Source organism: Micropterus salmoides, unplaced genomic scaffold, assembly GCF_014851395.1.
Source record: "Micropterus salmoides isolate LMB-PRFRI ecotype aquatic unplaced genomic scaffold, ASM1485139v1 Ms_hic_scaffold_2258, whole genome shotgun sequence".
Classification (NCBI taxonomy): domain Eukaryota; kingdom Metazoa; phylum Chordata; class Actinopteri; order Centrarchiformes; family Centrarchidae; genus Micropterus; species Micropterus salmoides.
Genome location: NW_024041438.1, coordinates 178 through 24,481, shown reverse-complemented (window position 1 = coordinate 24,481; position 24,304 = coordinate 178). Strand labels below are relative to the sequence as shown.

Sequence of the window (24,304 nt, the reverse complement as noted above, 5' to 3'; positions counted from 1 at the left end):
GCCAGACACTTGGCAGTTTGCTGAGTTAGCATCTAGCAGTTTAATAGCCACTAACAGGAGTTGATGATGACCACACCAGAGATAAAAGTGAATATTGCACTTTCACTCATGAGGTAGCCAGAACCATGACTCCAAATGAATGCTAATGTTGCTCCATGTCTGCTGGATGCATACTCTAGCTCCGAGCTGTGCGTCTGTCGTGGCTCTGAACGGCAACCTGCTGTGACTTACAGCTGGCCCACCCTGCCAGAGCTAACCACGCACAGTAAACAATAACCCTCAGGCCAAACGTTTCATAAATATGACTCTTTCCAGCTACCTGCCCCCTCCCTTTTGACTGTAACTCAGCCAAAATACACTTATCAAAGCGCTCAGTGGTTGTAATCTCCAAAGCTCTCATTTTTCATTTGAGTGTTTTATCCATTGATTGGCTCTCTCGTAGGTCGTAAAACCTGTACTGTAGAGGCCAAACATTTTTATTGCTTTGTCTAGTCTGTGAGCACCTCTTATTTCTTTGCAGCTTTTATCAGCAGCTTTTCCCTGTCTGTTTTTTTTTCCCCAGGTTTTGTATGCAGAAGAGTGCCAAGTTGGTGCCAGGGGTGACGTTAGACCTCATCGAGAAGTAAGTGTCACTCCACCTAACAAAATAAAAAAAATCTCTCTGTCGCAACTCTTTCCCTCCCTCCCTCTCTCTCTCAGGAGGGCACAATCTAGAGAGATCATTATCCTGGTTTACTTGTGTCTGTCTCTCTCTATCTTCCTGTCTTTCTCTTTTGCTTTCTCGTCCTTATTGTCAGCTCGCTCTATGTTGTTTTCCATCCTGCAGGTATAATTCTCTGCCTTTGTTTCCGCCTCACAGTGAAAGCGGCAGTAATTTGGCAGATTTAAAGCTCCACATTTCTTCAATAAACCCCCGGGTACCAAGTGGCTGAGTGCAGAACATCTCTTGCTCTTAGGCACACACTCTCAAATATTAGCACTCAATATGAATGTCATATCCAAAGTTTTAGTAGTTTCACAGAACCATCGGGGGTGGCTTTTCTTTTTCTTTTTGCACTTACATACAGGGGAGAGTAAAATGACACCCATAAACTTGGTTTTAGAAGTTAACAGCAGACTGTCATATTTCTTATATTAGTTAAAGAGTGTCTCAATCTGTTAATGATGTTTGCTGATGGTGAATAATCGCTTTTCTTTAATATGCTCAAACTATGATTTCAGGCTGCCACAGACAACCAGACACAGTTTGGGACTACACACACACACACACACACACACACACACACACACACACACACACACACACACACACAGTACCTGCACATTTGTGTCTTCCACTAGACTGTAATTAGATTTTGGCTGAGGGTTTGCAGAGACACGTTGCACTTATGTGCTCTTTCCTGTCCTGTGTGTCCTCAAGAGCTGTTCTGTGGGTGTGTGTGTGTGTGGTTCTGTGGACTCCAGCTAACAGCTGTCCCACAATGACACATTTTTACTTTCCTGTTCTAATACATGTAATCCCTCACCTCAGTTAGGTAAACAAAAGTGTTTTTGATAGTACCATAAATTCTCAAATAGAAGCTTTTATTTACCTCATTTTGAAACAGGCTTTTATTAGAGGCCTTTCAAATGTTCACATTTTTGAGATCATATTTTAGTATTAAGCCTCCTCGTTTTTAAATCTTCTACATTTTAATTTGCTGTTTCCTTTGTATAATGTTCTCCCTTTCTTGGTAGGCTTTTATTTTGAATCATCTGCAGGAAGTGTTGGGTTTTATTGATAATAACAGTTACACAGATGCAAATAAAACACAAAGTAGAGGTGATTAGTAAACGTTAACTCTGTTGTACAACACACAACATTATCAATTAATCATGCGAGTCATCATAGTACAACACATTTTATATGATTTTTTTCTATTGAACACCGCCTTTTATTTGAGGTATTTTAGGGTTATTTTTTCAGTCTACATTATCAATTTTCAACTTTTCATTTCCTGTTTTATGTTTGTCTTGTTTCTGTAACATTTTGGTTAATGGTGTTCTCAGTTAGTTTTTGTCTCTGTTAGTTTATTTTATTAGTCTATTAGTTAGTCTATTTGTCCTTCAAATGCCAAATCTCCACACACTGCAGGTCATATGATATATTTATGAATCAGGAGTGAAGCGACTGACTCCCTGTTTATTCATTGTAATTTCTCAGAAACAACTTACTGAAGAGCTAATGTACAGCATATCCCTATATTGATATTCATGCCTTACCAAAATCACACTAATTGGTCCAATAGTGGCTCATTTGTGGGAAGTTTGCCTGTTCACACTCAACTTGTTTCCTGTGTTTCTACAAGATTAATAAGGACTAACTATATTTTGAAGATGTTTCTCATCTCTCCATTTATTATTTGTCACTGATCTTCCCTCTTTTACCATTTAATTATCTTAAACAATTAATCTTTTTACTTGTTTGTTTCACCCTTTTCTGCACGCCTTTCCCTTATCTGTCAAACACTACTTCTAAGGATGAGTATTATGCAGGAAATGCCCTAGTACTGTATGTATAGCTACTGCCCAGTGACTCCCAAGGCAGGATGGGAAACCACTAGAGCGATGATGAACACCTTTGAAGAAATAAGCTGTGTTTTACTTTTTTCCCTACATTCTGCCTTCTTAACAACACCAACATCAGTCGGTGGGTTTGACAACATTGAAGCTCTCCATTCACGCTTAAGCTCAGATTTTCTCTTTATCTTCTTTTACCAGAATAAAGAATGGACTTCTGTAGAGAGGAGAAAAGTAATTTATGACATGCTTGCTGTAATGAGAGTTTTAGCACAAACATCACACTGGTTTACGTCAGAGGTGACGCTGTGGAAAGCATTCTTACCTGCTCTCATTCTTCTGTTAGGCATGAGTAAAACACTGAACAGAATCATCAGACGTGACGGTTTAACAGTGATTTTGGAGTCAGTCTTCCACCTCAAAATGATATTCACAAAGGGTTCTGCCAAACACTCAAACTGTGATCTGAATTCAAAGCTGTAGTCAAGAATCAATCAAATACCAGGATTGAATAAAGTCAGCTCTAAACCAACACATGCTATAGAAATACTAAATACGATTCCACTATATCAAAGGTTTGGTTCCTGTAACAATCTCTCAAAACATATGGCCAGAAACAGAAATTAGTTTCACTTTTCCTTTAAAGAAAACACCCTTCATCTGTGGTGAACCATTCATACACAAGCTTTTCTGCTATGTTTTGTTAGATCCTGTGCTCTGTTCTTCATGTTAGCTGTCCTTTTCAGACACATACACAGCCAGATTGTATACTAACAGCAAGCCAGTAAGGTTAAGAGAACCTGCAACTGCAAAGTGCTGACATTTTCTGTATTGGTCTGTATGCTCTACTGAAATTCGATTTGAGATGTTGTCAGTTCCAAACAATATTAAAAAATAATAGATATCAAATTCACGAGATGCATGACCTTGAATTGACGTACAAGCATGGAAATATTAAAGGTGGGATTTCATGAGAAAAAATAACAAATAGCAAATACAAGATTAGATGTCCAAAACAAACAAAAAAAAAAAATGTACTTAAATGAGAAATCAAGTGAAGACACAAAAAGACTTTATTTGTCACTCGGCCCTGAACATTACTGGGAAATGGTTGGGGTCGGTGGGATCCCTGATGCTTAGGTTGCGGTTTTGGTTCATTTCATGTTGAACATGATGTCCAGAGGGCGAAATGTTGACTCAGCTGATGGCCCTCAGAGTTAAATAATGGATAGTCTCATAAAAGAAAAATGGATCTAAACCCATTTGCCATCTAAACTTGTCTGCTCTATGAAGCTGGGCCAGCACTCAAACTAAAGTCAAGTGCCAAACATTTTCAAGGGATGCGTCATCAAAACATAAATATCACAGAACAGCAGTTTTTGGGACGACAAGAATACAGTGTTTATAAGTATTATAATGTTTCAATTATTATTGTATTAAAGCACCATTCAATATTTTTTTTTATGTTAGCAATCAATCAAATTACTATGTATAACATGAAAAATGTGTCTCATTGTGACAACCCATAAAGAATTTATCACCCAATGTGGCAGTTCCCATCAGCTCTATATACAGTGGTGTGAAAAAGTGTTTGCCCCCTTCCTGATTTCAAATTTTTTTTGTGTGTTTGTCACACTGAAATGTTACAGATCATCAAACCAATATTTCAATTGGTTTAAACAAAGATAACACAAGTAAACACAAAATGCAGTTTTCAAATGAAGGGTTTTATTATTAAGAATTATTAAGAATTATTATTATTTTAATTATTATTAAAAATACAAACCTACATGACCCTGTGTGAAATAGTGATTTCCCCCCCTGTTAAAACATAAATCAACTGTGGTTTATCACATCTGTGGAAAGCTGAGTTCAATTCCTCTAGACACACCAAGGCCTGATTACTGCCTGACCTGTTCTCAATCAAGAAATAGGACCTGCCTGACAAAGTGAAGTAGACCAAAATATCCTCAAAAGCTACACATCAAGCTGTGATCCAAAGAAATTCAGGAACAAATAAGAACAGAGTAATTGAGATTAATCAAACTGGTGAAGGTTATAAAGCCATTTCAAAAGCTTTGGGACTCCAGCGAACGACAGTGAGAGTACAAATGGTGAAAATGTGGAACAGTGGTGGACATTCCCAGGAGTGGCCGGCTGACCAAAATTACCCCAAGAGCGCAGCGACGGCTCATCCAAGAGTCACAAAGACCCCCACAACATCCAAAGAACTGTAGGCTTCACTTGCCTCAGTTAAGGTCAGTGTTCATGACTCCACCATAAGAAAGAGACTGGGCAAAAATTATCTGCATGGCACAGTTCCAAGACGAAAACCACTGCTGACCAAAAAGAACATAAAGGCTCATCTCAATTTTGCCATAAAACGTCTTGATGAGCCCCAAGACTTCTGGGAAAATACTCTGGACTGACGAGACAAAAGTTTAACTTTTTGGATGTTGTGTGTCCCGTTACATCTGGCATAAAAGTAACACAGCATTTCAGAAAAGGAACATCACACCAACAGTAAAATATGGTGGTGGCAGTGTGATGGTTATTAATAATAAAAAACTTAATTTAAAAACTGCATTTTGAGTTTACGTGTTATTTTTTTCTAATATTTTAATTTGTTTACCTGAAACATTTAAATGTGACAAACGTGAAAAAAATAAATAAATAAATCAGGACGGGGGCAAACACTTTTTCACACCAGAGTAGTGTTTAAGCCTCTATTAGCCCATTGTTTGTCAATTAACCTTGTTCCCTAACACCTTCACCATAAAAGCTTTATAAGAGTTACATCAAGATCGCTGATGTCAGCATTGTGTTTGTAGCTTCTTCTGGCAAAAAAATAAATAAATGACTGCAGCTTTAAATATAAATTTTCAAAAGTTACCACAAGTATGTATGAATGTAAATTTACCTAATCTAAAATAATTCCAGTATTTTGGTTTAACAATAGCATCTGTTTAGTAATCTTTGCTAGGAAACAATTCACCTTAGAACGCAGCAAAAAACTGAAGTAGACGTGACAAAGGCACATTGTAGAACACAGGTGCTCAACATAAGTAAACACCATCACCGCCATGTTTTTATTTCAGCAACTTCACTTGTTTCAGTGCCTTAGCCTTTGTTTTTTAGAGATCACCCACAGAAACACACCAGCTTCCCAATTTCCGGTGTGCCTTCACTCTTGTTGTTTTGTTTTCTGTCTGTCTTTTTCTATACAGACCATACAGGACTAGCAGCTAATTTGTGCTGTACTGTATATAAAGTTTCTGGCAGCCAAATTTTTTATCTGTACTGTCTATCCTTCCCACAGTAAACGATAAGTTACCTTGAGCTACTGTAGCATAACTACTCTGTAGTAATGAGAGTTACTTGTCAGCTGACTGTGGTATCCTAGCAACAACAACATAAATATCACGACAGGTTGCTTTTCTTTGGAGGTTTCAACAGAGAGATGCTGATCAGCTCAATATTGTTCAGCCTTTAAAACGTGTCTGGGGTGATTGGTCTCAAATGGTATTCAAGCAGCTTTGTTCCTTTGTCATCATTTTGCTGCGTCCAAATTGCACACGTGGGCACGAGCATGCAGCTACTGGGCATTACACTCACTGTCCATTCACTGGGCACGTATTCACACCTTTAAAGGTCATACACAGTTGGAAAGCACGTATCGAACATTCAGTGGTCTTGAAATATTACAAACATTTGTTGCGAGATTTATTCAACATAATGTCAGCATCGAGTAGTTGTTTGCTGTTGATTTGTTTATTAATTTGATCATTTCTCTCTCTCTCCATCTGTACACCCTTCTGTCTCTGCTTCCCACGTGCATCCAACACACATTCTGCTCCTGTCCAATCACAATAGCCTTTTAGATGAGAGTCACGTGTCGAGTGCATGTGGATTTTACCTGCTTACAATACACTTCGATCTCTCTCAAGCTACAGTATCTCTCACCGTTCCCCTCATATTGAATCACACAAAGTCTCTTTCACACACACACTCATTCCTTCTCTTTCATCTCTTATGGGGCTGACAGAGGTGTCATGGGTTGAGCCCTATTTACAGTTCCCCCCCACCCCCGGTGTCTAACACCGTCTGAAGCCCGGCTATACTCTGCTCGCCAGGGGGTCTCTACGGTCTCCATTTTTGAAGGAAATCATATCCCTGTGATGACGTCTCTGCATGTATTATTTCGAGGAGATACTTTATTGATCCCGTGAGGATATAGTTTATGCCCTCGCTTCACAGAGACGTCAGAGAGAAGAGCCGGCTGCACAGCTGCAACCCTTGAGGTGGTAGAGGTTTGGCTCTTTGCTCTAGATAAGAGTTACAGTTTATCCTGTGACCCTGTTCACATCAATTATCTCGTATCCAGACACATTCAGATTGTTTCTTGATCCAGCTGAGGTTAGACTTTTGAGTTAGGCATTAGGTGCTATAAAGTACCTTTCTATTTACGCCCAATCAGCATGCATGGTATCAAACCGTACACAAATTATTAACCACTAAAAGCACAGTAGGTAACCCATCAGTTGTATAACAGAACCAGCTATATGAGGCTTAATTTACTTACATAGGCACATATCTGCTTAATGTTCTACACAGTATAGAACAACTCACCTGCAGCGCTGCACTGTGGCTTTTCAAAAGTCATGACGTGGCTTTATGTTTCATTTAAAGCCTTTGTATTCTAGAGATATGCCGCAGTTTTGTTGACGTGACGCACTGGGGGCGAGTTTCTATGGAACCGAAACCATAGAAAACGGTTCTAAAACCGTGTTACCTTGCCATAGTTTAGACACAATATAAATTGTCTTTTGCTTCACATTTTCTATTCATAAATGAATAGAAAACAGTAAGATTCCCTCACGCCTCTCATGAGCATGAAGCTTGAGGATGTGTTTTGTTTTGAGCATGTAATTACTCAACTCCTATATAAGTAGTTAGTTTCTCAACCAATGTGTTTCGGCTAAATTTCTTATTTATCATTTATTGCATATATGCCGGTAGCTTGTTGCATCATATTGCATGGATGAATGGAGAATGTTGACTGCAACAATTGTCTTTTCCTTGATATTAAGTACTTTTACATAGTTAGTTTGGGGGGTTAAACATGACATCAGTAAGATTTTTTTGTATGTAGTATTTCTTCAAAACCCTGTGCCTCAGTGTGTTTGTTAGCTGTGCTCACTGTATCACTGTAATTATGAATATTTATTAGTATTTTATCATTGACACAAGCCTTAACACCTCTGAGGGCATTTTCCCAACATGTTAAACAATTCATCCAGCTATCTGTCCATCTGTTCATCAATACACCATCCTTTTCCTTCAACAAATATATTACACTGGATACTGAGCAAGGATATGAACTGCTGAGTGTTCATCCTTAGTGCTGACTTGGCAAGCACTCAAAGTGCTCAGGAGCTGGCCGGCCCTCATAGTTATACAGTAAGCTTGTTCCTGCCAGAAGCTTCATAGCTGCTATTATTTGTCACTTAGAGGTGGAAATGGGAGGTTTAGGGTAGGAAAAGGTCAGACATTGTGTGTCGATTATACTTTGTAAAAGTCTAATTAATTAGTGTTAAGCAAGTTATATAGCAGTATAATTCTTAATTTTTGTATATTTTATAATTATTAAATTAATTGTTGTGTGACGAATAGCTTCATACCCACTGCATGGGATGGCTGGACTCGCTTGGAGCCATTCTTTTTTGGTTTTCCATTGGCAAAAGTTGTGCATTGTACCTGGTACCTGTTTCTTTTTTTGGTATCACCTCGGTTGAGGTTCCAAGCGAGCTGAGCCGATTCTAAAAGGTGGAGTTCAAACACTGCAGGCTGCTGATTGGCTTGATGGGGTGCTTAATAGAGAAAAGCACCTTGTACCAAAAGTAAGTCAAGCCGAGTGGAAACAAGAGGTCATTTTCTTGAGATAACATGATAATTATCCGTAAAACTTAGTTAGGGTTAGGTTGCACATTGACACAGCTGAACAGGTTTTAACCCTCGCTCTCTGGGTTCACTGGGTGTTTGGCAGATGAGTGGGGATGTAGGCTAAAGAGGTTTGGTGGAGTGACTGCCCTCTGATGCTCCGAAACTGACACTGTTCTTACCAGCGATCTTGCAGGTTCATTGCACATCACACTGCAAAATGGGATTTGAAAATGCACCAAAACTTATTTTGACCATAGTTTTGACAAATTTCTTTCAAACTTTATTAAAATATTGTGTGTAGCCAGTAATCTATATCGGTTGGTGTCAGTGTTTCACAATATGATCTAGGACCAGGACCCACGTCTTGGATTGATGACAAAAACTTTGACAATCAAAAACTGTTGTCAGCGTTTGTCTGGGACAAACCAAAATCATTCCATGCAGAGGTTCCTTTATACTTAAACTGTGACCTGTTGGCTCAGTGGGTCTTCAGCATTTTAAGTTTATTTTAAAGGTAAAGAGAGTGAGCAAACACACCATGATCTACTCCACCAGCCAGGTAATCCCGCCTCATAGACAATGAAATAAATCACTTCCCAATAACCCAATCTTCTTGTGTTCTGAAAACAAACACATTCTCTCCTGTCTATAGCATTGTCAGCGGCAATGCTTAGTGTGTAGTTATAGAGGTACTTTCTCTCATTTACTTCAGTTTTCCCCACATTTTTTCATTAATTTAAAGTTTTTCCATCCCGTTCTCTTTACTCAGACGCAAATGACTCACCTGCTCACATAAACTGTAATATCTGTGAACCAGCAAGTGTTTGCCCTCATCCCCCTGTCGTCTCTCCCTGTTTAACATAGTGTTCATTAATAGGCAGACGCCTCTGTGTGGTAAAGGTAATTTTCTTGGTTTTGCTACACTGATTACCGTCACGTCGTCTTAGATTCTGTCTGAAACAGATTTCCCTGCTCTTATTTCCATGGTGCTCCCAATCTCCAGTCACTCTTTAGGTGCCAGACTACGAGAGGAGGAACTTCTGTAATGGCTAATGTGTGGTACATGGGTTTACACATGTTCTAATACACAGCTGTGTGGATACTGTACTGTAGTCAGTAGATTTCAGCAATGGGATGTCAGTCAATGAAGTTCCTACACTAAGGTAAAGAAAAACTTAAAATCAAGTTTAATACAATACTGTACTGATCAGACCACAGTAGTGTAAGTGTACAAATATGATTTGGGTATTGGAGGTGATCAAATAAATAATACAGGAAAAATAATACAGTATTGACACATTAGAGGATTCTCCTCCCTTTCCGCTATCTGCAGTATTGGTACCATTTTGTAAGGGCACCATCGCTTGCAGAGGTATCTACTGAGGTTAGCATGCTAACCAGCTAGTCCCAGCCCGTCCTGTCTCATAATTTAACATTGTACGTCAATAGCTGATAGTCTGACAGGCCTCTCCCTGGTAGTTGTAGCTGGGATATGTGTGCGGTTGGCAAGTTCACTATGTTATACAAGCTGTCTTAGCTTTTTTACTCAAATAAATATACAAAATAAACTTAAAATTTAGAGAAAGGAAATTCTTACACCTGTTTTCCATATTAAACAAGTAAATCTTTGTCTTTCCCTGAGTCAGAGTTCCCGCTGTAGCCGCTGTAAATCACCTCTGTACTGTATTACTTGTGGTCAGACTGGCCTCTCTGAGGCTATGTTTGTGTATCAGGAGAGGATGTAGTGTTAGTCTTATTCTAGCCTGTAAGCAAGAAACGTTGCACCAAACTCCTTTCGCAAATCTCTGATTTTAAAGTTCATTTGCTTCTCCGCACGCATGATTCGAGTCTTTTTCTGAGCCGCTATGAATCACCTCTGTACTGTATTCCCTGTCGTCAATCTGGCCTCCGTATGTCTTCCTTGCAGCAAAGCTCCCCGCCGGCATTCCCCACTGGGTCGCCCTCGCCCTGGGTCTCAAAACCACCTCTTCCCGGTGGTGCAAAGTTCCTGTGCTGGAGGCCACCTGATAGGACCGCTACTAGCTGAAGAGTTAACTGAGCTAGCTAACGGCAGCTGCAGTTCGCAGCAGTTAGCAGTTATTGATATGCTGCCCCCTATTTGTTTGGAGTATGAATTTGACAGGAGGCCAAAATCTTAAAATTCTTACACATTTACATACACATGCACCTTTAAAGAAATACAAACAAGCCAGAGCAATTTTTGCCCCTAATAGCTTCAGCCAGACCTTTCTCTTTTGCTGGCATAGCGCTAAAGTGTAGAAATCTGTCTTGTCTGGTCATTTATCATCAACCTGCAATGCCTGTATGTAAATCTCACATATCATCCAAACAAAATGTTGCATTCTTTCTCTGCTTGTGCCTGATGTTGCTCTGTGTGTCAGCTCTTGGCTACAGATCTCTTGTGCACACATGAGCGTATAAGCATACATGAATATTCTAACTTGCACTCATTGTTAGTCTCTCTGAGTGCCTGTAAATTTCTTCAGATGTGTTGTGATAATACTACTGAGCAGTTGCCACTTTGTGCTCTGAGTCAAATATGTGACATGCAGTGAGCGTGGCTGACACAGTGCCATCTGTGTTATGTTGTGTGTGGTGCAGGATCCCTGGCAGGCTCAACGACAGACGCACTCCCCTCGGAGAGCTCAACTGGATCTTCACAGCCATCACCGACACGATCGCCTGGAATGTGCTGCCTAGAGGTGAGGCTTTACATACAGAGACACACACACTGGAGATGCACAGTAAAACTTCTTTAATCAAATGTCACCATTTTATTTTCCTCAGTTACCAAATTGACAGTATAATTCCAATTTATCACAACTTGGGTCTTATTTTTATAGTTTTGGTCATCAGTTATAATAGCATTGAGGTAATTGTTGAAATCCATCACACTCACATTGCTCAAAAGTCTAAAAGGGCTAAAAACATAAGTCCCTAAAATTGCTGGTCCAATCATTACTTAGCAACTGTAACTAGGTACAGCATGTATATCATGCCTTGGATTTTTCCACGTTCTCTCTCCAACAATGTCCATGGGCCTGTATTAAGTGTTTATACTTTGTATATAAAGGTTTTAAAAGGTATTGTCTATTTTATTTTGCCTTTCCAAAACCAAAAAAACACAAGAGAGAAAGTGTAACGAATTTTTAAACATGTCTGACGTAAAAACAAAATGCTCAGTTTACGATATCATATGTGCAGAAGAGGGTCCAGGATGCTAACATTAGCATTGCCGTCCTGCTCTTTTGGAATTGGGGAAGTTTACACTGTATCCACCCCAGCCAATGTTACCTTAGACAGAGAGAATATCAACAATTCTCGACTAGAAATAAGAACCCTGTTTTTCTCTATCTCCGTTTGAAATCAACAACCCATTATTTCTAAAACGACTAAGGATTTTGAGCGGTAAATCTGGCACCACTACATCATTGTAAACGGCATAACTCCCATGGAAGAACAAAAAGCTTGGCAAGTATTGCAACACTAACTAAGGGGACAGGTCTAAGCCAACGGTCAAATATACAGTGGGTACGGAAAGTATTCAGACCCCTTTAAATTTTTCACTCTTTGTTTCATTGCAGCCATTTTCCAAAAATCAAAAAAGTTCATTTTATTTCTCAGTAATGTACACTCAGCACCCCATCTTGACAGAAAAAAACAGAAATGTAGAAATTTTTGCCAATTTATTAAAAAAGAAAAACTGAAATATCACATGGTCATAAGTATTCAGACCCTTTGCCGTGACACTCATATATAACTCAGGTGCTGTCTATTTCTTCTGATCATCCTTGAGATGGTTCTACACCTTCATTTGAGTCCAGCTGTGTTTGATTATACTGATTGGACTTGATTAGGAAAGCCACACACCTGTCTATATAAGACCTTACAGCTCACAGTGCATGTCAGAGCAAATGAGAATCATGAGGTCAAAGGAACTGCCTGAAGAGCTCAGAGACAGAATTGTGGCAAGGCACAGATCTGGCCAAGGTTACAAAAAAATTTCTGCTGCACTTAAGGTTCCTAAGAGCACAGTGGCCTCCATAATCCTCAAATGGAAGACGTTTGGGACGACCAGAACCCTTCCTAGAGCTGGCCGTCCGGCCAAACTGAGCTATCATGGGAGAAGAGCCTTGGTGAGAGAGGTAAAGAAGAACCCAAAGGTCACTGTGGCTGAGCTCCAGAGATGCAGCCGGGAGATGGGAGAAAGTTGTAGTAAGTCAACCATCACTGCAGCAATCCACCAGTTGGGGCTTTATGGCAGAGTGGCCCGACGGAAGCCTCTCCTCAGTGCAAGACACATGAAAGCCCGCATGGAGTTTGCTAAAAAACACCTGAAGGACTCCAAGATGGTGATAAATAAGATCCTCTGGTCTGATGAGACCAAGATAGAACTTTTTGGCCTTAATTCTAAGCGGTATGTGTGGAGAAAACCAGGCACTGCTCATCACCTGTCCAATACAGTCTCAACAGTGAAGCATGGTGGTGGCAGCATCATGCTGTGGGGGTGTTTTTCAGCTGCAGGGACAGGACGACTGGTTGCAATCGAGGGAAAGATGAATGCGGCCAAGTACAGGGATATCCTGGACGAAAACCTTTTCCAGAGTGCTCTGGACCTCAGACTGGGCCGAAGGTTACCTTCCAACAAGACAATGACCCTAAGCACACCGCTAAAATAACGAAGGAGAGGCTTCACAACAACTCCGTGGCTGTTCTTGAATGGCCCAGCCAGAGCCCTGACTTAAACCCAATTGAGCATCTCTGGAGAGACCTGAAAATGGCTGTCCACCAACGTTTACCATCCAACCTGACAGAACTGGAGAGGATCTGCAAGGAGGAATGGCAGAGGATACCCAAATCCAGATGTGAAAAACTTGTTGCATCTTTCCCAAAACGACTCATGGCTGTATTAGATCAAAAGGGTGCTTCTACTAAATACTGAGCAAAGGGTCTGAATACTTATGACCATGTGATATTTCAGTTTTTCTTTTTTAATAAATTTGCAAAAATTTCTACATTTCTGTTTTTTTCTGTCAAGATGGGGTGCTGAATGTACATTACTGAGAAATAAAATGAACTTTTTTGATTTTTGGAAAATGGCTGCAATGAAACAAAGAGTGAAAAATTTAAAGGGGTCTGAATACTTTCCGTACCCACTGTACACAGGTTTCCTAACCTGTGGGACTTTGTTGTACCAATGTCGTTGTGTTCTCAGGTCTGGCGTTTACTTCGGTGACTACAGTGTTGTCATAAGTGATAGAAACAGTGGCCAAAACTATGAAAATAAGACCCCAGTTGTAAGTTGCTGAAAGCAAAAAAGCAAACAACCCGAAACACTGTTCTTACGGGTGTTGAAGGAGATGGAAACACAAACTTGTAAAGATAGCTTAGGGTACACAAAAGTTGTCAAACAGTTAAAAATATCTATTTTATTTTACATGTCTAGCCAAAGATGAAAAATGAAATGAGCCATGTGTTTCAGCTTCCAGGGATACCAAATTAGGACACCTAATAAAAACTGTACAGTAGTGAAGCATCAGCAATACTAAAACTTGGAGAACATCCCCAGTGGTTGAAAATAGTGAGATGTTGATATAAAATGCCAGAAGTGCAGTAAGTGCAGGTTGGCTCCTTAAATGGAGATTAATTGTGTTTAGAGTGTCTAGCGCAGTAATTGGGGACATCATTTTACCCATAATTTGGCGTCCGTAAAAGCAATATGTGCACACATACACATTCAAGCAAAACTCTGCATGGTGTAAACAACAAATATGCATGCGCGCGCGCACACACACACACACACACACACACACACACACACACACACAGCCACAAACCATTACCCACAGGCTTAGCTTGGCCAGATAAACATACTCACACACTGTTCTTTTTCTGACATACATTTGTCGTTTGCATGCAGCACACACACTTTCGCTCATCGCTCACCTGTCTCTTGTATGCAACACACATCCACAGAAACGCACACACTTGCACACACAAGCACACTCAGACTCCCCCGAGACAAACTGTATCCCAGCTAGAATAGCAATGTGACAATGCTGATGGCTGCCAAAGCCTTTTAAACCCCGGGGGCTCTGCTGTTAATGAAGCAGCCCACATCAGAGAGAATCCCTGTAATGAAGGCACAGCACACCTAATCCAAATCTCTCTCTCTCACTCTGTCACCACACACACACACACACACACAGCAGCTCAATCACTTAAACGTTTAAACTGCAACAGAATATAGACGGTTAGAGCCAGAGTCATAGACTGTGTGTAAGAAGTGGACGTAGTGATCGTGACGTCATCCGTTGGTTTGTGGACTGCCGCTTTGAAGCCTCGTGTTTGGCCATTTGGGCGGCGCCATGTTGAGTTTTTGCAACCAGCGGCACCAGACGTGACCAGATTTGGAAGAGACTGTGGAGCCAACGGCTGTGTGCGGAGCTAGCTAGCTTGGTTAGCTATGTGCATCTTTAATTCACGTTAACTGGCTTTTAACCGGGATGGTAATTTTGTCTAGTGAAAAACAGGCTCAAAACTAAATGTACTCACCAGAGAAAGTGAACAGCCAACTCCTAATAAGCTTTTTCAACTGCAATTTATACACTCCTGTGGGTACGAGTCACTCTAGCCCGATTGACAGGTCGCCATGGTGGCGATTGATTTTAAATGGAAATATTCATACTCATATATCAAACTATGATTTTGTATTATATTGTTATTGTTTTATATTGTCATTTGTATTTTTCCAACAAAGTTCAGTTGGCAGTTAACACCAGAATAAGTAAAACAACTGAGGACAGGCCAACTCATTAGATACATTGTGTTTATTCTTTCAGTGTAAATCATTTCTAAAATGTGTCACCCCTTGAGTCAGCTTGTACTCTATGGGTGTAACACTAATAGTAGGCGCAGGAGTTGTCAGACACTGTCTCTTGTATAATGTCCTTGACACACACACATTCCCTCCCTCACACAAAAAGAGGGGAATCACAGTCATAAGCCAGAGATTGGCATGGGGTTGGCCTGACCCCATTAAAGTGAATTAGTGAATTCATTAATGAGCTGATGAAAATGTGACTGCGACCCATCACTTTAATCTGCAAATCACTGTCTCTCTATATCTGTAAGCATACTCACATGCTCAATTAAACTTCCTCTGTTTTCCCTCACTTCCTGCCTTTGTGTTAATTGTATTTATTCTCTTCTGTCTCTGACCTGACGGACAATTTCTATTTGCTCTCTCTGTCTTTAGATTTGTTCCAGAAGTTATTTCGTCAGGACCTGCTGGTGGCCAGCTTGTTTCGCAATTTCCTTTTAGCAGAGAGGATAATGAGGTCATACAACTGTACACCGGTCAGCAGTCCCCGTCTGCCCCCTACATACATGCACGCCATGTGGTAAGACACACACAAACTGCGCTCACACACAGATACCCAGATGTCCTTGGTTGTGTAGAGCAGAAGGCAAGAGGAAGAACAGTCATCCAGAAGGCTTTGCTGTTTGTCCATACACACTGAAGTTAAAGGATGAACAGACTTTTAACACATACTGTACATTCTTTGATATGACATGAGACAGTGTTGTGTTATTTAAGGTATTATATGTGTATTTAAAGATTGTAGCAGTAGAGAGATTAAAAAAAGCTATGAACTTGGTCACTTACGCACACATGGCAAATCTGCTTCAGGGTGTATTTGCCAAATGTTCTGTGCTCCTTTATTAAATGAAAACTCTTCTCTAAAACAGCTTTCCACAGCTAGTACTTTCTTGTTTTTTTTTATTTTTCTTATTATTATAAGTAACAGACCACCTGCTAGATACTTTACAAAGCTTAAAGAAATACTCTAACTGTCTGGAAATATGTTTGTTTACTTATCAGTTTCAACTCTGGCATTCAGCACATGTTCTGGTCTAAGACATGTTTAGCTTAGCTTAGCACAAAGACTGGAAGCAGGGGCTTATTTCATTAAAAGTGTTATATTGCATCTTTTACTGTACACTGTATCTTGTGGATTTAGCACAGGTAGAAACAGAAAACAGGACACTGTTGTTTGGCAGGGATTTTACCCTTTGGAGCTAATTACTGCCCAACAACACTGGGGTTGGTGACTGTATGCGCCATATTAGTTTTTCACAGTTGGGTTTACATACTATCCTGACTCAACAAAACCCAGGTGAGTCTTAGATGTTTTGATGACTAGGTTTCTTACTAACAAATTAGAACACAACAAAAAAAAAAGGGTTCAAAGGTTAGCTGTTCCCTGGATCCAGGTGTTGCGCTTTTTTTCTCTACAGAATTAACAGCGATGACAGCGATATTTATCTTTTCAACAAACTCTTGAGTGATAAAGCAAAAGAAATTTTTGCCAAAATATCAGCGTATTCCTGATGGAGGCACAACTGTGTGTGTCGAAAAATAGTGTGAGAAACGGAGCATCGCAGTCAGACCTCAGATGGTAGAGCATGATCTCTCATTTACAACCACTTCATGTAAAAGTAGGACAAAAGTGGTCCATCAGCCAATAATACACATTTCATTCCCATAGTTCAAGCCACATTCATCATACAACACAGAAAAACAAAATGAAATGCTATAATCACTCTCAAAATAAATGCTGTTGAGAGAGTGTGAGACAAAACATGTAGCTGTTTTTATTTGCTTCTGCGCTGTGGCATATGCACACGCCTCGTTCATGCTAAGTATAATTTCCACGGTTGTTTTGTCAGTTATTTCTGTATGTTAACTGTTGGCAGTGTCGCTGTATGTATTGCTGTCTGCTTCATAGCAGAGGCAGACACGGTCTTCACCGGCAGCAGCCTCAGTCGTCCTGAATGCTGTGCAGACAGACACAAGACAAGTTGTGCTAAACATGGCAGGTTAAAAGCACTCGTACCACAAAAAATAAAACTATACCAGTCCACAAAAAAAGTTTTTTTAATTACTACACAACACAAATCTAAGAGTCTTGTCCCCACTCACACAGCTTGAGGCTTTTTAACCATTTACCGGTTTGTCCTCCATGTATCTCATTACTAGACTGTTAAACAGACACACAGGTGCTCAAAAGCCTCCTGTTGTCCATTGACTTTACATACGCCTCCACACTATGTAAGAAACATTATCCTATCATCTATCTCCATTTAGTTACACAAATACTTCTCCCACTCTCCATTGTTTCTCTTCTTGGTCTTCTATAAATGCCTCTATCTCTCCCACTCATTATGTGGCTCGAAAAGAAAAAAAAAAAAAAACCTTTCTCACTCTCTTTGCCTCAAGCGGCGACTTGTTGTGTAAGTCCCTGGCATCACTTGATGTAAAGAACACTGCTCCTTGCTCCTTGAGCAAGCCCTAGTCTGTCTTTCCTCACTCGTACAAGCCCATTATTTTAGATTGCTGGTGTATTGCACTGTTTACCGCCAAAGAAATTGGGAGTTGCACTTTGTTTCGCAGTAGCCACATGCAGTATTAAGGAGGACAGAATAACGACGGAGAGGTGCTTTAAGAGTGTGGGAAACAAGACTGAGTGAACGATAAAAACTGGATGTGCCAGAGATAAAAGGCAGTGCTAGAAAAATAAAAGTTTGGATCAGCATAGATGGGGGTGGGGGATGACGATGGAGAGGGGGAATTAAGCAGTTTAGGGGCTTGTTGATCGATGTTGGTGCCCAAAAACAAACAGCAATTGTTATTCAGAGCAGAATAGAGGATAGCAGATAAACCTGATTACTCCCTTGTGGGCAGTTTCTGTGTGGGAGTGTGTGTCTACTTTATATGTGTATTGTCAGTGCGCGTCGCTGCACCACTCTGCAGCCAACAGGAAAAAGAGCTTAGTCAGCCACCAACTGGTCCCCTGCACTCCTCTGTTGTCGGCTGTCCCCTCATCTCACACACCACACACTTGGTTTTGGTGAGTTACTCATTCCTATTGGCAGGCATCATGCAAGTCAATGTTGTCATTTCAAACGGTGCGGCAGCCTCCTCCCTGTGAGCGTGTCGTTGCTGATTAGACTGCTCTATCTGCTTGTTTGCACACCTTTGGATTAGATAAACCCCAGCAGGGATGGAAATTTGTTGACAAAATTTCTACACAGATTCCAATACCAGTACTTAAAATTAAGAAATATCCTGTTGATACATTTCTTGATGATGGAAAACATTTCATATGGAGACATTAGGACAAAAGGGTTTATTTGCCTCTCGAATAAGACTTATTGGCAGGTTTCATTATTTTACTACTTTCTTATATTCGTTGATACCTACTGTTTAACCCCTTCAATTACATTTTTGTTTAGTTTTTAATGCATTAAAAAATAAGGTACAATACATAATGAAACAAACCGGCCAAAAGAGAACAAACAGTAAACAATAAAGAACTACTGGATTCCAAAAACGAAGAAAAGAGCTCAAATAATCAAGTTCAGATGAGCATTATACTGATTTCACACAGGCATTTTACAAAAGGCTGAACACGGAATCAGCAGCCATGCAAGTTAATAGTACATTCACACAGCATGTAGAGGAAAGTAAGTGGCTTCATGGGGCTTGGACCTGAAAAAGTCAACCACATAGCCCATTATAATATAAACTTCCATTATTTTCTGTGCAAAAGCAATCATTAACATAGAATAAACAAACTTATCACAATCACTTGCAAACCCAAGACAAACTGTGAGGCTCAAGTTGGAGATGTGGGGTGGGGCGCAGTTATCTCAATTTATTCTAAGGGGGAGTCCATTCTAAGTCCAATCTAAGGCGCTCAAATACTCACCCAATAAAATTCTGGATCTTAGTCTGGGCAATTTTACCCCCAAATTCTTTCTTGGGTGAGAGCTTCATGAGAAACAATGAGTTACTATTAAAATATATAACCACCATACCCTTGTCGATGGGAATTTGTGTTCCCCCACATTAAACTAACTACAGGGTTGCTGGTTCCAATCTGTAAAATACGTTCCCTCTCAATTAATTGCCAATTAGACTTAGTTAGTGATTTTTAAAACCATGCTGCTATCGAGCACTTACTATAGCAGATGCTCCGCGAATATGTCAAATAGAACACAAATAACTCTAACTTCACTGACATGGGCATCTATTAGTCTTAAAATATTTCGCAATTATCATACATAGCAGGGTTATTTATTTGTAGGGCTGTACATAACAATTATTTTTCAAGTCGATTAATGTAACGGTTATTTTTTCCGATTAGTCAATTTATCTAACGACTAATTTTGTGTATTCTAAAGGAAAAAAGTTCCCTATTACTCGATTAACATACCAATTTATCCAAAATAACTGTACTGTTATTGTTGTCTGTACTGTTAGTTTCAGCGGTTTCTCGCTCATATGTGTCCCTTAAATAAATAGAAAATATGAAACTGCTGAATATTTCCATGACAGCAGCGGGGCAGAAATTACTTTTAACATGAAGGTGATAAAGAAATACTGCGTGTCCTCGTGCTGATAATGACGCATGCTTGTGTGGACACAGAAGTAAACACGATCTGCGGTGCTGCCGTCTAGACAAAGTTCTCCGGGATGCTTTCGCTTCACGTGTTCATGCTGCTTCACGTATTCGTGGACAGCAGTTGTGCTGCAGTGAAGCTCCCGTAAGGACGTTGTTGAGTGTCTGTCTAAAAAACTCCCAGACTTTAGACAGTCGAAGGCGCAGTCTTGTAGCAGGAGCTTGTCCGGGGGAATCCCACAAACACCGGATGCAGCGACGCATTGACGATTTACGCAATCGATTACTCGCCCCTGCCCTAATTATTTGTTTGCTAAATGCATTGTAAATACATACAACATATGTGTACAAGTGCAAGTTGAGGTCTTTGCTTCAAATCTGCTGGATAATTTGTGGTTCAACCAGTGTTTACACCATCAATCTAATATTTACATGGTCTGCTTTCTCTAAAATCAGACTTTATATAGCAGCAGAAACCTTGCAAAAGGAGTAACACCTTTTCTTAATAATGCAGTAAGGAATGCACTGTAGACATTTTTGCTTGAAGGCTAAATGTTTTGCCTGCTGCGGTGGCAGCTGAATTTATAAATTCTCCCATTTAGCCTGAACTTGTACCAGCTGACACGAATGCTGGAATAAATTGCCTTTTTGATGACTTTTAGAACAATTTAAAAGTAGTTGACAGAAAAAACAATACCAGCTGCCAAAATGTACCTCCTAGTTTTCTTATTAGACAGCAGTGTTTTTTAGCCACATACTTTGCTGTGTGTTTGCGTGTTACACATACATAACAGCAGTGGATCCACGGTACCTTTAACGCTGTGCTGTCGGCCAGGAGTGCAACTCTATTATACTGCTCTCAGCTAATGGGAGAAGCTGTTTAAGCAGCAGAGAGAGTCTCCGACAGAGTGAACTCCGTGTCACTCGTTCAGCATCACATTACATCGCAGTGCATCGACTGGGAACATGACTCAACCCCTCACTCGTGCTAACTGAGAGGAAAAAGCCCCATCGAGGCCTTGAGCTCAATTTGATGCAAGAAAAAGGAGCCGGAAAGTGAAAGGAAAGAGACTTGGACAGAAAGAATAGAGAAGCTACGATAAGGTCTGATGTGAGTTGCATAACCCCATGAATTAGATATGACGACCATGAGAGAACGCTGGCGTTTAGAGAGGGATTCAAGGCTCCTTGCTGCCCCCTCCAGGACCTGAGGCTGGAAATTTAAAGAGCTGTTTGTGCAGGGAGGAGAGTGCAAGGGCGAAAACTGAAGCTGTGGAGAATGAGTGGGAATGGTAGGGTGGAGAAGGAAAGCCATGACCATGGACTTGTTTCTCTTGCTTCAGATCGTAATGAGATTCCTTTTCAGTTGTAACTAATGTGTGTGGTTTGGTGGTTATTCCTTATAATGTGTGTCGTAATTCTAATGTGTGTGTGTGTGTGTGTGTGTGTCACCTCTCTACAGGCAAGCGTGGGACCTGGCCGTGGACATCTGCCTCTCTCAGCTGCCCACTATCATTGAGGAGGGCACTGCCTTCAGAGTAAGTGTGTGTGTGTGTGTGAGAGAAAAATAAACAGACCTATTTTTTATTTCAGTTGAAAGGGGGAAAGGTGCTGCGTCTGTGTTTTTGCGAGCGTGTGTGTATGCGTATAGGTTAGTGGTCACTGGATACCTAGCACTGATGGATGGCTCTTATCTTGGATCTGTCCACCACTGACGCCTGTAAACATCAACAGTGCTCCTTTGCTGTCCTCAACTAACAGCATCTCTATACGTCTTTCAAACACACATACTCATTCCCTAATACTTCAAGTGTGTCAAATACAAAAATGACTGACCCTGCAGTGTATTGTTATGTTTACTGACATGGCTGGGGACAGTGATGGACATGCTGAGAGGAATGGAAACACGCTGTGGGAGGCTGATAGACCTGATGATGGCATGTGTGTGTGCAGACATCTGCTTTGTGGTGCAAACTGATCAGAAAACCCATAGAAACCGAGAAAGTGGCAGCAGAGCAGCTTTTCCCCGATGTTACCTTTTCTCTCCTCCACCTGGCCCTCGGAGGTGGGCTTCTTCTCCGTCGCTCCCCCGGGGGCAGTTTTCCATCCTTGATCCTTCCTCTGCTTCCTTCTGCACTCTGGCTGAAAACACTTACCAGCACCGTAATTGAGCCTCTGAGGACTACTAAAGTAGATCTTCCCTCTCTTTCTTGCTCTTTCAGGAGCCTTTAATTCCTCTCTGATGTGCTCCAGCTGTTTACATTATTGTCTTGGTCTCTGCCACAACTGAATTTAGAGCTGGAGAAAATCTTTTACCGATTTTACAACTTCTATTTTATTTTGTACTCTTGACAATGCTTGAGTGTTATAATAAATGTTTAACCATATAATGCTCCCCTTACGGCCCCTCAGCCAAATATATTGGGTTTTTTTCAGTGTGCCATATGGACATAACAAACACCAAGAAAAATCAGATTTCTGTATAAATAGTATAGAATAGTATACATTGAAAATAAGGGGGGGAAGAAAGGCCTTTGAAGCTATTACAAACCCTCATCTAAATTTAATTTACAAAAGTCATAAATTTTTTCTTCATGTTTTTGTATTTTGTAATTGTAGACTGTCAGACAACGTTATACACCTTTAAACTAAAAGTGGGATTGCTGCGACAGTCGAGTGTTCTACAGGAGGCCATTCAATCCCACACATCAGAACTTTAGCAAATACTGTTGCTACTGTAGCTAGCGATTTGTTCAATCATTTTGACTTAGTTAATACAAGAACCCCTTTTCTGTTGCTTATCCGCTTCCAGGTTGTGATGATTTAATCCACGATACCATTAGAAAATGTTATTATATGCTGCTGGGAAAACATTGATATAAAAGTAAATAGTTGTAGGACATATTGTCCCGCTGGTTTTCATTACTATAATACTTAACACGGTATGGTCATAAAATGGGTATTAAATGTCATTCTGTGTGGTATTAAAAAGGTCTTAAATTTAACTCGGTGAAACCTGCAGAAACCCTGAGGGTCTCAACCTCTATGTCCCCACCATCATTCATTTAATGTTATCAGATTACAAACACACCCCCAAAAAGCTATTAGTGTATGAAATATGAATGTGAAGTATTATAATAAAATGTTTTATTAAATTCAGGTAACTTCGTAAATAATAATTTTCTCTGGCTTAAAATTCATTCGGATTTCCATTGTACGCCAGGGAAGTTGGAATTAAATTTCATCCTAGGGGGGTAAAAAGGTCTTAAAATTTAACTTTGAGAATCCTGGGGGTACCCTGATTTAGTTTTATTAATTAATAGAGATACTAGAATTGTAGTTAAGATGCCAATACAATGTTATCTATCATGAAGCATCAGGTCTCTATCAAGGAAACTAAATGTTATTTTGAGTTTTATGTTCCAAAATGCAGCATTAAAGCCTCTTTATAGGAGTCTCTAAGCGGGGCCTATGCTCACCATACGCCACTTTCCATGTATCAGTGAGTATGTGACAGTGTGTATAGAGTTATTAAGCTTTGATTATGCACAAATTAATTTAGCCATCCACCCGAGAAGCCTTGATATTTCCCCCTTTCTACATCCATCAACAGTCTACACAACGCTGTCGTAATTCCCGCTGCAATATTAACACTCAGCGTGATCAAAAACTCTGCGGCCAGCAACCAATCAATCAGGCAAACTGCCATAGCTGCAGAGAGAGAGGGAGAGGGAAGGTGATCATGATAGATCAGGATTTATGTCGTTACTGCAGTGCAGTGTCACTTCTTAGCTCATTGTGTCAGGGCTTTTATCAAATGATAAGCTAGTCACTGCAGACTGGCTCATTACCGTGTGTGTGCGCGTATGTGTGTGTGTGTGCGCACGAGGAAGAGAGAGAATAAGTAAGCACATAAATTCTTTAAAACCATGACAAGCACTGTGTGTGTGTGTTTTGTGTCCACAGCACAGTCCTTTCTTCGCGGAGCAGCTGACGGCGTTTCAGGGTGGTTGACGATGGGCGTGGAAAACAGAAACCCTCCTGAGCAGCTCCCTATTGTACTGCAGGTACGAGCACACACACACACAGAAACACACACACACACAGAAACACACTCTTTCTCTGTTTTGATTTCAATTTTTCATTTTCGCTAAGTATCATATGTAAATTCAGTTGTTTTTCCAAAGCATACAAAGATTAAAGTGATTCTATGAGAAATTAGAAATTATGAACAGTAAACATTAAAGAAAATCATTATAATTTTTAATATCTTGTGTACCCTTTTATCTGACCGAGATTATGTTGATGCACAC

At 40.3% G+C, this 24,304-nt stretch overlaps 1 protein-coding gene across 1 annotated transcript; it reads left to right on the top strand.

Moving 5' to 3' along the window:
- Positions 1 to 561: 561 nt before the first annotated feature.
- LOC119917826 (regulatory-associated protein of mTOR-like) lies at positions 562 to 24,036 on the top strand. Its single transcript, XM_038738249.1, has 5 exons — positions 562 to 622; positions 11,125 to 11,225; positions 15,782 to 15,926; positions 21,454 to 21,529; positions 23,958 to 24,036. The coding sequence occupies exons 1-5, from the start codon at positions 570 to 572 to the stop codon at positions 24,003 to 24,005; spliced, it is 423 nt and encodes a 140-aa protein (XP_038594177.1). The 5' UTR covers positions 562 to 569; the 3' UTR covers positions 24,006 to 24,036.
- The last annotated feature ends 268 nt before the right edge of the window (positions 24,037 to 24,304 follow it).

Coding starts and splice junctions, on each gene's coding strand:
- LOC119917826 (XM_038738249.1), top strand. CDS start 570: ATGCAGAAGAGTGCCAAGTTGGTGCCAGGGGTGACGTTAGACCTCATC. Junction 623..11,124: donor ACGTTAGACCTCATCGAGAA/GTAAGTGTCACT, acceptor TGTGTGGTGCAG/GATCCCTGGCAGGCTCAACG. Junction 21,530..23,957: donor AGGAGGGCACTGCCTTCAGA/GTAAGTGTGTGT, acceptor TTGTGTCCACAG/CACAGTCCTTTCTTCGCGGA.